The 16,951-nt window shown below is 38.0% G+C and overlaps 1 protein-coding gene across 2 annotated transcripts in view; it reads left to right on the plus strand.

Annotated features, from left to right (window-relative positions):
* Nucleotides 1-15,296, plus strand: part of TEKT3 (tektin 3) — a 34,161-nt gene extending 18,865 nt beyond the window's left edge. For both annotated transcript variants that reach the window (XM_075215240.1, XM_075215239.1), the window contains exons 2-8: nucleotides 440-1,047; nucleotides 7,456-7,539; nucleotides 9,899-9,969; nucleotides 11,583-11,726; nucleotides 12,576-12,798; nucleotides 14,129-14,283; nucleotides 14,916-15,296. In XM_075215240.1, the coding sequence (XP_075071341.1) occupies nucleotides 469-1,047; nucleotides 7,456-7,539; nucleotides 9,899-9,969; nucleotides 11,583-11,726; nucleotides 12,576-12,798; nucleotides 14,129-14,283; nucleotides 14,916-15,132 (1,473 nt within the window). In that variant the 5' untranslated portion in view covers nucleotides 440-468 and the 3' untranslated portion in view covers nucleotides 15,133-15,296. The remainder of the gene's footprint in view (nucleotides 1-439; nucleotides 1,048-7,455; nucleotides 7,540-9,898; nucleotides 9,970-11,582; nucleotides 11,727-12,575; nucleotides 12,799-14,128; nucleotides 14,284-14,915) is intronic.
* Nucleotides 15,297-16,951: the final 1,655 nt, after the last annotated feature.

The raw sequence follows: 16,951 nt of genomic DNA on the forward strand, positions 1-16,951 counted from the left end.
CTATAGCATATGGAATTCTATAAACAATGTACTTTTTATGTACTTTTTTAAGCTTTGTGTTACAGCATAATGTTCAGTGTTGCCAATGCTTCCAAATATTTTTAGAACCCATTCTATGAAAATGATTTAATAGCTAGCATTTTATTGTCACATCTTCATCATAATACACTGTAAAATGGGGATTTATAACAATAATTGGTGTAACACTTCTGTGGGTGTTAATGAAGTGGGAGGATCTGATTTTTACTGACATTTACATTTTTCAAACTGACAGGTGAAAATTTGTCTTATCTTCCTTCACTGTCAGTAAGTTTACTGAGGGTTGGTTTTGATGTATACTGTGTAACTCATTCAGTTATCATGGTAGTACTAACACAGCTGATGCAATTATAGGTTATCCATGTTTAAAATGACACAATATTTCTCCTTCTTTATACAGGCAACAGTATTGACTACTCTCCTTCCATCATGGAACTTCTTGGCTCCACGTTAACTGCAACATATGCTCGTCCTAGGCCAACACCAACTAATTTTTTACCAGCCATATCTACAATGGCCTCAAGTTACAAGAACCGATTCCCTCACTATACCCTAAGCCATAGCTTGAGTCTGCCTTGGAGACCAAATACATATTACAAGGTTGCTTCTACAACTCCGACACTAGGTCCCCTCTCCAAGAGTGCTCCAGGTCTTAAACCAGCCCAAATCCTTTCTTTCCCTGCCAACAGAACAGCACTTTTTACTAGATACACACCGGATGACTGGTACAAGTCCAGTCAGAATAATTATAGAGAATCTGAGTGTTCCAGGCGTAGTGCAGAGAGGTTACGTGTGGACACCAGTCGACTGATTCAAGAGAAGGACCAGAAGACAAGAAAGGTTCAGAATGATACCAGTAAAGATTTGGGGGAACGAGTTAACGACATTGCTTTCTGGAAGTCTGAAATCAATCACGAAATTGACCAGATAATTGGGGAGACAAATGCCCTGTCTGAGGTCAAGAGACGACTGGAAAGGGCACTTGCCGAAACAGAAGGACCTTTGCAGGTAACACACAATTTCAAGAGAAATTAGGTAGAGTTATTACTCTTTTTGTCAAATTAAATCTGCATTACCACCTAGGAAAATATTTTCCTAAGATGGTCCTTCCCATAGGTGGGACACCAGAGGCTTCTCAACGTGGGGCTCCTCCAAAACCCAGTGGGGGTGAGCGTGATGCTAGCTACATGCTAAAAAAATATTTTCCCTGATTCTAATACAGCTTTAAGTGCATGAGGTTTTGTGAATTGAACCTATCTGAAATTGGAATTCTGCCTGTAGCTTCCCTTTGAAAATCCAAAATTACACAGCTGTGATATGTGACTGATTAAATGACTAAAATTACTAAGCTTCCCCTGGTTACATATGTTGCTAAGGAAGGTAAGTTATTCACAGCTTGTCCAATGGCATTAATGGTGTGTTTCTGAGTTTCCAACATGGGATTTCAGACTGAAGTCTTATTTCAAGTATACAGCAAGATGCAGTATAACAGCAGAATGATACTTAATAGACAACATCATTTTACCCTTTCATTTTATTTCTGAATCTGGAATTAGTATAGAGAAGACTGACTTTACTCCCAGCATTTCTAGCTGAATCCACCAATCATGTCGTGTAAAAGTACACCTCTGCATATATTACAGCGTTATGTCTGCGAGTGTTAAGTGCCCTTTCACATAATCCATTAACAAACACAATTCTCAGTCTGAGCTTAGTTGAATGAGTCAGTCTAGAAGACAAAGATAAATAAACAGCATTGATACAATTGTAATCTCCAATTTGTTACTAGAGGAACAGACAATACAAGGTAGACTGGATGGCCTACTAATAGCCTTACTACACCATGAACAAAACAGACGTATTATGGAAGCACCATCAATAAGGTTCAAAAATGTCACTACAGAGACAAACTACTTTTCCTCAAAGGTGCAACTGGAAGATTAAACGTATGGGGACGCAGTTTGGTCTTCAGCACCTCTAAACACCTAGAGAATTCAATTTCTCTAGGAAAAGGAAAGATTTTGCCTGCCTACTTGGCCTCCCCCCAACATTTATATAATTGTGTTCCAAAAAATGAACTCCTCCCACCTCAGTGTAGAGTACACACATGTGCTGACTCCACAATGAATTCTTGATCCACCTACCTCCTCCTATCAGAGTAGTGGCTGCATTAGACCCCCTGAGCCACCACTTACTTACCAGTGTTTTAAAGCATCATATATAAAGGGGACTACTGTACTGTACTGATAAAAGGAAATGCAAACTTTTGTAACTATTATTTCATTCCTCCTTCCAAAGCTGCAGAGATGGCTCCTTCTTTTTTCTGAGCTATGAATCTTGCTGAATGGCTTCCTCTAAATTGCATTGAATGACACTGGCATCAAGAAAGAGCTATTTGTATAGAAGAAAGATCTAAAACATAAATACCAACATTAGTAAGAATTTGTAGAGTAACTGGTTACTAATGGACAGTAGAATGTGTGACACGTCAGGGTGCATAGCTTTCCAGTCACTTTCATTTACATAGTTGAAATCTTCCAAATCATATGACATTCAGCAGCTATTTTACTGCAGGGCATCCTATAATCACAGAAATGTACTTACCAACATTAACTTTATGCCCTAATGATGGCACCAACATGGGAAGCAGCTATTTGTTTCTGTCTAAACATGTTCTTTACAGGATGATCTCTGTCCATATCTTTCCCTGAACATATAAAGTGAAAGCTTATTTTAGTTGTCGTATGTGAAAAAACAACCAAATATAATAATTATTGCTAATTGTCTGCTAGATACACTCTGCTGCAGAATGCATCTAACACTTATCATTCATGTTTTAATTAAACCTTTGGGGAGTTGAATATATGCAGTCTTGAGATGGAATCGCAGCAGGAACAGAATGTGCAGATACACTCTAGAAGAGTGTATCAAGCAAACCTTTAGTCTGCTACATAGTTTGTGAGACTGCACTGCACTCACTGTGACATCATCATCTAATCACAGACTAACCTGCATACATAGAATGGGTTATACATATTGGGTCTAGTTTTGGTCTATTTTGAACATATAAGCATAAAAAATAGGCTTATCCTTTAATAATAAGAATACACTTCTAAACAGAGTATATTTTCCCTTGAAGATGTATTGTTTACACTGAGGCTTGCTTATATTATTATATTAATAAGGTTGGTGACACGAGACTCTCTTCTTAAACGTCCCCAGGCTGAGTGCTGGAAGTAAACAGTGTAACCAGGCTGTAACACACCTTAGACCCAGCCAGGTAACAATAGATGCTGCAAGGCACACAGCAGTTGCTACAAACACCGTAACAGGATGAGTCTCTGAATTTAATTATTCTCTACAGTGTAATTTTCAAAGGCCTAACTGCTCTAAGATTCTGCCACATTGATACAGATTGTTAAACACTTTACGTGACACAGTATGCATTCCGCAGACTTGTAGAAGATAAATTCCATTACTGATATAGATACAAGAAACAGATTGCTGAACGATCCCATATGTGCTTTACGTGACTAGACTGTGGGTCCTGTGACAATTAGAGTAGATGCTCATGAGTCTCTTCAGGCAAAACTTTTGTATACTACCAAATAATAAACTTCAATTATTTTGAACACTTAACTAATTACCTGTTTTATATATTGCCTGAATATATGTGAAATATCCTATAACATATATCCATGTACTGTATTCTGGATAGGTGTAATGAGTAGTGACATTGTGACTGTCCGTGAAGTGTATGTGTATACAAAGGTATAACAAAGGTGTAATGTTTAAATATGTTATATATATATATATATATATATATATATATATATATATATATATATATATATATATATATATATATATATATATATATATATATATATATATATATATATATATATATAATATTTGTTACACCTTTGTTAAATGGAGCGCTGGCTGTATTTAGACATGGATTTTATGTAGACATAGATACCTAGGTTTGCCTTACACTAAAGCTGCTTTACCTGGAGGACTGAGTGCTGACACAGTATATTTATTAGAGATGGTCACTGACCCCCGTGTTTTGGTTTTGGATTCGGTTTTGGATCTGGATTACCGTCGTGTTTTGGTTTTGGTTTTGGTTTTGCAAAACCGCCATTGCGTGTTTTGGTTTTGGTTTTGGTTTTGTTTGGTTTTGTTTTGCTATTTTTTGGGAAAATCCATGTTTTTGGGCCTAAATTAACCCAATTTAGTGCTCCAACTGTTTTAGAGACAAGTAATCTAATTGTTGAGGTAATAAATCATCCAAAAAAACAGTTTAATTCTTCGTTGGTAGGCCTATTCTACACACAAAACAGATTGTCTTCCTCTCCATCTATGCATATTGGCAATGCAGCCATCGTCTTTGAATGTATATTACACCCTACACTTATAGTTAAATATGTAAAGAAATGGAAAAAGCCAGTTTGGTTTCTGTCTCTCAAGGCCCCCCTCCACTTGTATAAAATACCAAAAAATTCAGCCATTATAGACTGTACAATATAAATTGAAATGGACAAAGGCAGTTTGGTATCTGTCTGCATCAGATCCTCTCTCCACTAGGAGTAAAATAGAAAACTATTCAGCCGTTATATAATCTAGAATATAAATAGAAATTGAGAAAGGCAATTTGGTATCTGTCTGCATCATAATCATCAACATCATCATTAGCGCCCTCGTCGCCTACACAAATCTCCCCCTCATCCTCTTCTAATTCCAAAGTGGCATCCTCAATTTGGGTATCACCGGCTACACTCGGGCTATTAAGGCACACATCAGCAGAATGCTCACGATTAGACATCCCACTGTTGGATGGACTCTCCACAGGGATTGTTGTCATTTGTGAATCAGAGCAAATATTCTCCTGTAATGCCTCACTGTTATCTTGCAGCTCGGCTTTGACGCGTAACAGTACTTGTGCACCAATTGTAGGCTGGGTAACTTTTTGGGATCTGCCACTAATAGCCAAAGGTGAAGGCCTCATTCTCTCTTTGCCACTGCGTGTGTAGAATGGCATGCTTGCAATTTTTTTTTTATCGTCACTTAACTTTTGCTCAGTTACACTTCTTTTTCGCTTCAATACAGTAAATTTTTTTTGGGTTTTTGTTTTTTGCACTAATTTGAAAACACTCTGTTGTTTGACATCGCCTTGGCCAGATGACGTACTGGGAACACTAACATCAGGACTGGTGACAGAACCTGGTTGCTCATTTAGATCATATGTGGACTGCTTTGAATCCATTCTGAGCGCAAACCACTGAGGAGTGCTAAAAATTATTGAGTAGATACTGCTGACAGATATGACTTTTGACAGCCAGAAATATTAATGCACAATTAGGGAGGACACCCCAAAAACACTGAGGAGTGCTACAAATTATTGAGTAGATACTGCTGACAGATATGACTTTTGACAGCCAGAAATATTAATGCACAATTAGGGAGGACACCCCAAAAACACTGAGGAGTGCTACAAATTATTGAGTAGATACTGCTGACAGATATGACTTTTGACAGCCAGAAATATTAATGCACAATTAGGGAGGACACCCCAAAAACACTGAGGAGTGCTACAAATTATTGAGTAGATACTGCTGACAGATATGACTTTTGACAGCCAGAAATATTAATGCACAATTAGGGAGGACACCCCAAAAACACTGAGGAGTGCTACAAATTATTGAGTAGATACTGCTGACAGATATGACTTTTGACAGCCAGAAATATTAATGCACAATTAGGGAGGACACCCCAAAAACACTGAGGAGTGCTACAAATTATTGAGTAGATACTGCTGACAGATATGACTTTTGACAGCCAGAAATATTAATGCACAATTAGGGAGGACACCCCAAAAACACTGAGGAGTGCTACAAATTATTGAGTAGATACTGCTGACAGATATGACTTTTGACAGCCAGAAATATTAATGCACAATTAGGGAGGACACCCCAAAAACACTGAGGAGTGCTACAAATTATTGAGTAGATACTGCTGACAGATATGACTTTTGACAGCCAGAAATATTAATGCACAATTAGGGAGGACACCCCAAAAACACTGAGGAGTGCTACAAATTATTGAGTAGATACTGCTGACAGATATGACTTTTGACAGCCAGAAATATTAATGCACAATTAGGGAGGACACCCCAAAAACACTGAGGAGTGCTACAAATTATTGAGTAGATACTGCTGACAGATATGACTTTTGACAGCCAGAAATATTAATGCACAATTATGGGGGACACCCCAAAAGCGCTGGGGAGTGCCAAATATGAAGAAAAAATAATAAACCTCTATCCTCCTCTCTGCACTAGCGATTTTGGTTAGAGCAATTGCAAGAACAATATGGTATTCTCTGTCCCTGCTCTAATTAGCCTATGACTACACCCTGCTCTCTCCCTCTGTCAAATGGCGATGGATTGCTGTGGAGGCGTGTATTTATAAAGTTGAAGTATCGCGAGAACCGAGTCCCGAGATCCGACGACGTCACAATGACGTTCGGCCTCGATTTGGATTCGGAATGGGCGGGAGAGTACCGAGCTGCTCAGCTCGGTACTCGGATACCCAAAGTTCGGGTGGGTTCGGTTCTCGGAGAACCGGACCCGCCCATCTCTAATATTTATACATATTTAATAGTACACAGTGGTCTAAGTGGAAATTTAAAAGTGGAGGTATAGAAAATGTAAGTAGATGAAATGTGGTAGTTTTACATTGAGGCAGTAGGAGGAGTGGCGGTATGGCATACCACCGTCTACCAGCCCACTTCCACCACTGGTAGTATACTATTGTATAGAAGTATGTTTAGGTTTGTGGACAAATGGTCAGGCGCAGTTTGCAAAGATGGAAACATTTTCGCTTTTCTCTTTAAACCTATTTACCTATTTTATGACAACTTACTTATATGTGAGGAGACATTAGCACTGCCTTTATTCCATGTGTCTTTTTTCTGCGTTTAAAGCTTATTATTACATCGGGCTCTTTTCTGCCAGAGTGCAACTCGATGGCACAAAATGTGTCCCACTAAAAGTAGAAAAAAAACTCAATCTCTAACCAGCTCATAGCTCATAAAGTCCTTCTGTGGAGTGACAGCACAGAACACCCCTAAAAATGATCAATGTCCTGTCAATCTAGGCGTACCTGCACAAATAGAGACTCAAAGCAATACCAAAAGATAATTTTGCTCTGCGCCTTGGCCGTTTTGCGCTGTGAACGGAGGCCCCGTTATAAGAAGGGAACTGTTCACACAGATACATAACGCCAGTTATCCCAGGTATCAATGTGCATCTGTTGTCTCTATAGATTGTTTGTTTTGTGTGCCTGAGTCGAAGCGCTGTCACTACAATGGGACATTTAATTATAATCTCTGATTGTTTGTGATTGTTAATAGGTAGCCCAGGAATGTCTGTATCACCGGGAGAAGCGGATGTCTATAGACCTTGTACATGATGACGCGGAGAAACAGCTTCTACAGGTAAGACCATAAATTCACATTGTCAAATGCTAAGTGGTGTTACATACTTCAGTGCAATTGGGGTATACTATGTATGTTCAAGTTAAAGATCTTCACACAGTTCTTACAACAATTTTGTGGGCTAAGCCAATATTCTTGAGAAGGCTGCCTATTAATTCACTTGGTGCCTCGTGCCTCAGTAATGTGACTAGTTGCTAGTGAGTTCATAGTCACAAAGTACTTTAGAGATTCCAAGAGTTCTATTGAGTTGGCAAGGTAAATTCTCATGAATATTAGTTAATATATATACCACAATATAGCTGTCTCTGCTATTTGCACACTTTAAATGAACACGAACATCTCAAGTTCAGGAAAACTCACATGTATGTCACTCATGTAAAACATAATTTATATTTGGACCAGAGTGATGCCACGACTGTCACATTACTTATTGTGAAAGTGTTCCTTCATGGATTTACTACTGTGTATTGCTCCTGTTGAATGCTTCTGACACTGCAAACAAATATACTTCTCTCATTTGTGCTCAGGCTTCTAAACCCAAATGCCACTTTAATACATTTAAATCTCTCCTCAACCCTCCCACACTAAGCCCTCCAACCCCCATCACTGTCCAAGTCTTGCTTCCAATTACAAGGAAAAGAATGACATCATCCGACATGAAATGGACCTTTCCTTACAGAACCTATTGGACTCTCTCCAACCAGGCTTTGCTCCCAGCACTCTAGACACAGAACTAACTAAGGTGGCCAATGATTTGATCACTGATAAATCTAAATGCAATTTCTTGCTGGGCAACACTGCCAATGTGATGTAGCAACACCGCCAATATGAAGCAGCCATATCCCCTTTTCTTAGGCGACATTGCCGTGTCACGATTGCCAAACATCACATGATGGGAGGTAGGCCTTACACCAGGGTTTCCCAAACCCAGTCCTCAGGGCTCCCTAACAGTGCAGGTTTTCCATATGTCCTTGCTGGAGCACAGGTGTATTCATTACTGACTGACACATTGTAACAGATCCACAGGTGGTCCTAATTATGTCACATGTGATCCTGAAAACCTGCACTGTTGGGGAGCCCTGAGGACTGGGTTTGGGAAACCCTGCCTTACACACTGTTACTTGAAACATTAGCAAGCTGAACTGTCTTGTCTTGGTCAGTGAACGCGCCACAGCAATCACCACTCTTTTAGAGTCATTGAGGACTCCTCTTGCAGCCATAAATATAGGCAACTAAGGCAGATATTTATACATGACCCTGACAATGCCGGGATGTTATATGTTTGTTTAATTAGTGCATGAGCCACACCTTTATTGAAGTACTTGTTTTCGATATGCGTTTACCTAGGTGTTTCTATTTTTTTGTGTCCACTATCTGTGTGTGTGTACGTATATACCGTACGTATGTACATATGTATGTATGTATATACCCCATCCCACAAAACAGTAAGCCACAGTTGCATGACATGTAAGCATGTCCATCCATTATCTCATTTATCTATTTTAATCAGCAGTCCTGATAGAAGTGACTCTAAGGGACATATTTACTAATCTGCGGGTTTGAAAAAGTGGAGATGTTGCCTAAAGTAACAACTCAGATTCTAGTTAGTATTTATTTAGTACATTCTAGAAAATAACAGCTAGAATCTGATTGGTTGCTAAAGGCAACATCTCCACTTTTTCAAACCTGCAGTTTAGTAAATATACCTCTAAATGTCAAAGTTTCTCCTAATTTGCATAAGTTAAGTGATCATGGAATCATGGAATTGCATGATGGATTTTTGTTTTCTAATGAACCAGAGAAGGTGACATGGGATATAACTTGCCATAAAATAAGTAGCAAATCCAACACAAGTATTTTTCTAATTATGTAACAAAAAAGAATAATGTTTTATCTTATTAATTTACATTTTATCACAACATAAAAAATATTTGGTCTTTTAATGATGTTTTAAAGAGGAATTCCCGCTATAAACACTTTATTTTTTCCACAACCTCCTCTCACCAACCAGTATGGCTAAGCATTTCCAAAACCACAGGAGTATTCTCTGTAGGAGGAACTTGGTTCTTGAGATATCCCTGCCAACATCTAAACTCTCACGATCCTCCACTGAATAAGAAATGTAAATCGGTCAGTTAAAGGTTGTGAGTGGAAGCTGGTTGGATGAGCTGCCAAAGTTAGGAGCTTCTACATAGTGGTAGCATGTGGCGGACTATATTTATGTAAATGTTGCTGTTTTGCAATTGGTTAAGCTGTGTTTGCTTCTTAGTTTAAATGACTTGTTTATATTACTGTGTCTGATGTATATACTTCCAATCACTGTTGTACTTTGCTGATATATTGTAATTGTTTTAAATAGGAAGTAGACACCATAAAGTCCTGCCAAGAGAAGATGAGAAGACATCTAGAGAAGATAGTGAATCAACTTGCGTAAGACACATGTAGACCATTGTGTCTATAACATATGCTCTCATTAGGATTGGGCCCATTTAGAGCAGGGCTTTGCTGAGTAGAGAAAGACGTTTCCTTGAGTGAGTTTTACACACAGTAGTCAGCCATGGTGGTCCCTCTCACTTCTACATACAGATAAAAATTTGGGGGAGGGAGAAATGTTTAAATCACATATAGAAAAATGTCAGACAGGAAGGACAAAGTTGGTGATTCAAATGGGTTACTTAACTGCTGTCTGTAGCACAAAGTTTCACAGAATGTGCTTAAATCTTTTCTATACACAATTCCATATAAATATTTTTAGAACCCCATTAGATGTATCATGCAAAATGTATTTGAATAGGAAACTGCAAAATAAATGGTAACATCATTTAATTACATGTAATGAAAAGGTGTTGGACCACCCCCTCTATAAAGAGGGTCCTTTGTTGTATTTTACATAACCAAAACACAATATCTATCAGCCATTCATGGTCAGCGTACAAGTACCATACTGATGGGGATCCAGCCCCTTTGCCTTAATGTCCAACAGCCGGATCAATGTTAGATTTCACCCTACACATTTATACATGTATGTGGCCAAATCTGAGAGACAAATAAGTCTAAATCACTGTAAATGTTGAATGAAATAGAATCCCAGTATATATAGAGCACCAAATTAAGGTTTTAAAGCACTACCCATTATAAAATATTTTTTATTGACAGCAGTTCAATTACCAGTAGTCATTTTTCTAATGTAATGTAGTTTAGAAAATGAAAGCAAATGTGTAATTGGTAACCATAGCAACACCACCTTTTCCCCTTTGCACCAGCTTCCCAAAATGTTTATTTCTCGTGTGTGTATATGTGCTTCCAATAAAGCATGTAATTATACCTTTAAATAGGTGGATTAAATGTTGAATGCCAGTTTTCAGTTTCCTTTTCACTTATTTGGTTACCTTTATCTGGATCTGGATTAGTACCACACATTTTGTGGCTAATGTATGCACATAGTAATAATAATGATAATAATAATGATAATAAACATGCTCTCCAATATTGAAAATGTGTAAATCGGGAAAGTGTGTTAACAAAAAGGGAAAGTGTTCATGCCACAAGGGGAGTGTGGTCATCTCACATTGGTGTCTGGCACTTCTAAAGCACTAAGTTGCCCTAATGACCTTCCTCTTTCCTAAACACCCCCACCATTGTATGTGCACTTGAGACACACCATCCTGGCAGTAGGGACAGAAATGAATGGTGTGATGGCGGGTCAGTCACCTAAAATTGGGCTGCCCCACCTAATAAACAGTTTGGAGGTTTGTCATATATAACGTTTAGATTAAGTGCCCTTTTAGTTCTCTTCTCTGTCATGTATACGATCTGTCCCTCAGAAGGTTTGCAGTGAATTTTATGGAGACAACATATCTTGTTGACCCATGTTGTTGGTCCAGACCCACAGGAAGAAAGATTTGTTTTGTCATATAATATGGGAATGTGTAGGTAACATGAATATTACTAGTGGAATGATTTATCCATATAACAGAAATGTATGTAGATCTATGTAGGATGAGAGTTGATCTCCTATCCTGTGACTACAATTCTCTCTCCAGGTCAAACAGGTCGGCTCAGCACGAGCTGGAAAGGGACATCAGTGACAAGCAGACGGCGTACCGTATAGATGATAAATGCCAGAACCTCAGAAATGCCTCCGACGGTATTGGCTACTACAGAGGAGTGGAACGCATTGATGCATGGTATATTCCTTTCCATTACTTCTTGACTGTTGTAAAATATGTACAGTCTCTCAAATCTCTAAGAACTATACGATGCTAGCAATGTAGCAGGAAAACACGCACAATATCTACAAATTTTCCTGAAAACAAATATGCACAATATAGTATGAAGCTAGCCACCAGATTTTATTTTTCCAGATATTGCTCTGTGTGGGAAAATATGACTAGTTAACCATATTATTAATGGGAATGCTGGAACGTCTTGATCGTCAATGAATGGTGAATGTGTTTAAAGGCGTTGACCAATCGTACTGTTTTGGTCTGCTCAATCTGGTCTTGATCAGGCAGAATGGCAAAATCTGGTCATGTGTGAGCACCATAAAGAGTCACATTTGTGAATATATAAAAAAGGGCAGACCCTCTTTTTTTTCTAATGCTCAATTTTAGTAGTCCTTCTCTAAATACAAGGAGTGTTGGTGGGAACTAGACTTCTCTGATTAAAAACACCAATGGATAGACCAATACAACACCCCTTGTAGTTTAGAGGCACGAAGTGTAAGTGCCACTCTGGAAGAGGTCACCTTGCCGTGGTAGATGGGTATCCACAGTTGGATCAAAATGTGCACGAAGAACCCCATGTTTACTCTAGTTGTTCTATTATAGAGTTTATATTACTGCACTTTAACATATACCTGTCTTTAGCTGTGTATAAACATGGTCTTAGTGCTTAAAAAGTGCATCTGCATTTTGGTTTGTTTGTGTGTGTATATATGTATGTGTATGTATGTATATATATAATCACACCTAATTTCAGTGCTAGGAATAGTTAAAGCAATTATCTGAGACTGCAATCTAATTGTTTTCCATTAGTATCTCCATTCCTGAGTCATGGGCAAGGTTCACTGATGACAACATCTTGAGGTCGCAGAGTGAAAAAGCGGCATCTGCCAAGGTCCGAGAGGAGGTGGAGAGTCTTTTGAATGTCACTTCCAATGACATGTGGAGTCAGTTCAATATGGTGAACGTCATGTTTACCAACAGGATCTCTGAGATAGCAGATGCCAAGAACAAGCTCCAGAATCACCTAGCGAAGGTACTATCAGGGTTGCAATCTTATTTCCACTGATCTTATGATAAAGAATGGTGGGAAATGTTTTATGACAAGACAATTAACAGTTATACTTTAAGACAATAATGTCCAGTAAATGTTATGCATTTTTTCTTGGAAAAGATAGGGATTTAGTTTGGTAGAATATCGGAATAAATAATTTAATTAAGTTTGTTATGTAGCAAAATTACAAAAAAATACACTTTTTCAACACTGTTTTCTATAACATTTACTGAGTCTGTACAAGCCCATTAAATTACTTGTAAGCTATCTTTGTGTTTTTATTTTTATAGTGCCACCATATTATGTAGCACTTTACAGAGAAAATCTAATCATTCACATCAGTCACTGCCCCATTGGAGCTCACAGTCCAAATTCTCTACCACACAAACACATGCACACAATTTGTCAGAAGCCAATTTACCTAAAGGTATATTGTCAGGCTCTGGGAGGAAACTGGAGCACCCAGAGGTAGCCCATGCAAACACAGGTGGAACATACAAAGTTGCAATTAAACCCATAGCCTCAACTTTGTGATGCAGCAATAAATACCACTATACCACCATGCTGTCCCCTAGGGCGGAAAATACAAGCAGTATATTATTTTTAATATTTTTGTTAATTTAAGGAGACCCTTGTTTGTTTAGTGTATCTCCCCTTTTGCCTGCACTAAAGGATTCAGTTTAAACTGAATCTAATAGAGCTGTTTCTAATAAATCCAGTTTGCATGGTTTACCTGATACAGGTCCCTCTGCCTTGGAACTGCCCTTTGTATGAGAAGTCCGTGTGACCTCACCGCAGTGATCACATGACCTTTTCAAAGTATGAATATTGTGTGTAGGTGATGAGTGCACTTTAAGATAATTCATTGTTGACCTCAACGAGATACGAGACAGTCCAAGTTCATGGCCAAGTAGACAACAGGAATTAAATTCTCAGAACCTTTAGACGGAATTCATTTGCGTGCCAAGAGTCATCCAAAGTGTTTCTCAACACTTCAGTCTCACTAGATTACTCCATGGGCATGTTAATAGATTTACACGCCTTTCTGAGTTGCCTGTTAGAGCTAAAAGTGTATATTAAAGAGGCAATTCTTCCCAAGCCATAATACATGCTTTTCAAGTGCAGATCTAGCTTTTAACATAGTTTATACAAGTAGCATTGTTTTATTATGATTGACTGACCCAGTAATTATTTTCTGCCTGACCTCGGGACCCATCATTCCTTCTATTTTCATAACTGCACCAGAACAAGTTAAACAGACACAAATAGGAGTAATAGATCAATCATGAGCTTTTCTTCTAACTTTTTGTAGACGCTCCAAGAAATCTTCCAGACAGAAATGACCATAGAAGCTATTAAAAAGGCCATTAAGGACAAAATGGCTCCCATGAAAGTAGCTCAGACACGTCTTGATGAACGCACCAGGCGTCCCAATGTGGAACTGTGCAGAGATATCGCCCAAATACGGTAAAAACTTTTATCATATTGACGCTTAGAATATCCAAATAAACCCTTTACTTATTAAATGCGAATATATTTTCTATGCACCCTTTTTTACTTCATCTACATGGTGTTCTTCCATGTTTGTCTTCTCCTGAAGTTTCTTTAAGTACAGCTTGTCTTGAAGCAACGTCTTGTGCTTGCCACATGTGTGGAAAGTCCGGCAGACAGTTTGGCAGTTTTTGATCATGTTGATGCCCCATCATAAATTCTCAAAATCTTATCAGATTCTATTAAATTAAATTATATCAGATCATGGAATTTTTAAAGAAAATTAGATTAGCCATTGACCCTCATTGACACATATGTGAGGTCTTTAGCAGACCTTTAAGTGGTAGAGAATGTCTACAGCTGATTTTCATTGCAATTCAGTCAGATTTGTATGCTATCAGTTTTGACTTGCACAATATAACCAACCAAAGATCTAGTCTGATTGGCTCATATTGCGGACGCCAAATTTACTCTCTTCCACAGTTCAGGATACTTGTAAACCATTGTTCCTTAGCACCACATGGGCTCCTTGATTCCTGTGCCCAATGGACCTCCTGTTCCCAACTACTGTATTAATAACCTGTCTTTCTCAAACTTCATGTCCTTAGTCTTGTCCATGAAGTTCAAGAAATCGACGATACAATACAGGCCTTACAGAAACGTCTAATTGAAGCTGAGGACACCCTACAGATGCTAGTCCATACCAAGGCCAACCTCGAGCATGATCTCTCCATCAAGGCCAACTCTCTGTTTATCGACCAGGAGAAATGTATGGGCATGAGGAAGAGTTTCCCCAGCACTCCTCGACTGGTCGGCTACACATAGACTCACCTAGGCGATAGATTCATCTGTGTTTCACAACAGTGGAGCAGGGAAGATTAATTTAAAATCTTACTAATGATTGTTGCTCTACAGTGTGTGGTGATTTAAAGGTGTATGAGTTTGATACACAATGTCTAACATTTTACATAAAGATTTCACAAATGAAATGCTTCATATTATTCCATGTTACACAAGGACCATGTGTAATAAATATATATTTTGTGTTTTGCTTTTCATATATACTGTGTATACACTGCCACTTATCCTACTACCTTAATTGTAAAACTATCAAATTAATTTACATTTTCCATGCCACCACTTCTAAAATAACATAATGCCATTTCTAAATTTCCACTTCGACCACTGGATAGATATAGCTATATAAAACAAAACCCAAAAATACATAAATAAAATAAGATAAAATGGAAACACTAAAGGTGACCCCACATGTTTAGATCTGGAAATTTGGTCTGATCTTAAACAGCTGCATTTTTCTTCAATTTGGCCTCGGAGCTCAAGTCAGTCCGTTGTTTGATGACCGCATAGTCCCGTTGGCTGATGAGTGGTCAATTCCCGACTGCTTTTTAATCATTCTAAACCACCTATGATGGTCAGTGGATTCCCACACAGCAATTTGGCCAAACTGGCTGACAAATTCCCCATGTTTAAGGTCACCTAATACTCCTCATAGCCACCAGCATTAATTACATTCATTTTATTATAGTTTTTAATGCTAGTAAAACCCTTGCTTCTAATGTCATACCCACTAATGTGTTTGCTAGTGTGGTGGTAGAGTTTTTTTAAAAAAGTAAAAGTATTATGGAAGCCTACAGGGAGCTGCAAATGAGCTCAAAGCACATAACTTTTATTTATTTAATACCATTTATTTATATTGTATCAGCATACTCTACAGCTCTTGGGAACAAGCACAGCACTAAAACAAGAGTGGGTATTAACAAACAAAGAAAGAGATTACAGGGCCCTGCTTACAATCTATAAGAAACTAGCTTACACTTTGATACATGGTTAAGTGCGTATTGGTCCAGCCCGATTGCAATGAGAAAAAATACTTAGTTGGGCATTTTCACTAACATTTTTAATATTATTCTTTCTTTATATATCACCAACATTTTATGCAGCGCTGTCCAACAGTTGTATGTTAATTCACTCACATCATTCTATACATTAAATGAAAATATAATATAGAATTGCTTGGAGAATATTTTGTGGACCCCTAGGATTAAATACTATGATACTAGCATTAAAAACCCTTTTTATTAAAAAGCACTAAACCTACCAATGATATATGTCCATTAGATTGATATGACCAATCTAAAATAAATGTAAATGACACTTAAAAGACAAACAGGGAGTCAAAATGAGAATTTGGAATTTAAGAATTCATCACTAGGCAAGCAAAGGACACTGTGAGGCGCACATTGGTTGACAAGTGGTTAAGCACAGGCGAGACAGGATTATTGCACCCTTGAGATAATAGAACAATGTGTATTGCATCCTGCAAGCTTGGAAAGCAAAATGTCCTTTTTTACTCTTTTTGCCTCTAGAACTATTATTGCATCAAAAAGAAGCTGTAGGAGTAATAAATCTGAGCTCTAATAAAAGTACTCAATGAGACAATTTGCACTTTGGGCCCATTCCATTCACACTATTCTCATTACAGACCTCTATTTTATTCAAGTTAATCCCAATTGTACTTATTTCACCCTGTTTTTACATATATATATATATATATACCAAAATGCAAGAAACAACTGTGACTCTCGCCCATTTGTGTATGTGTAAGTATACCCCAATCACTTCT

The sequence above is a fragment of the Mixophyes fleayi genome, chromosome 6, assembly GCF_038048845.1.
Source record: "Mixophyes fleayi isolate aMixFle1 chromosome 6, aMixFle1.hap1, whole genome shotgun sequence".
Classification (NCBI taxonomy): domain Eukaryota; kingdom Metazoa; phylum Chordata; class Amphibia; order Anura; family Limnodynastidae; genus Mixophyes; species Mixophyes fleayi.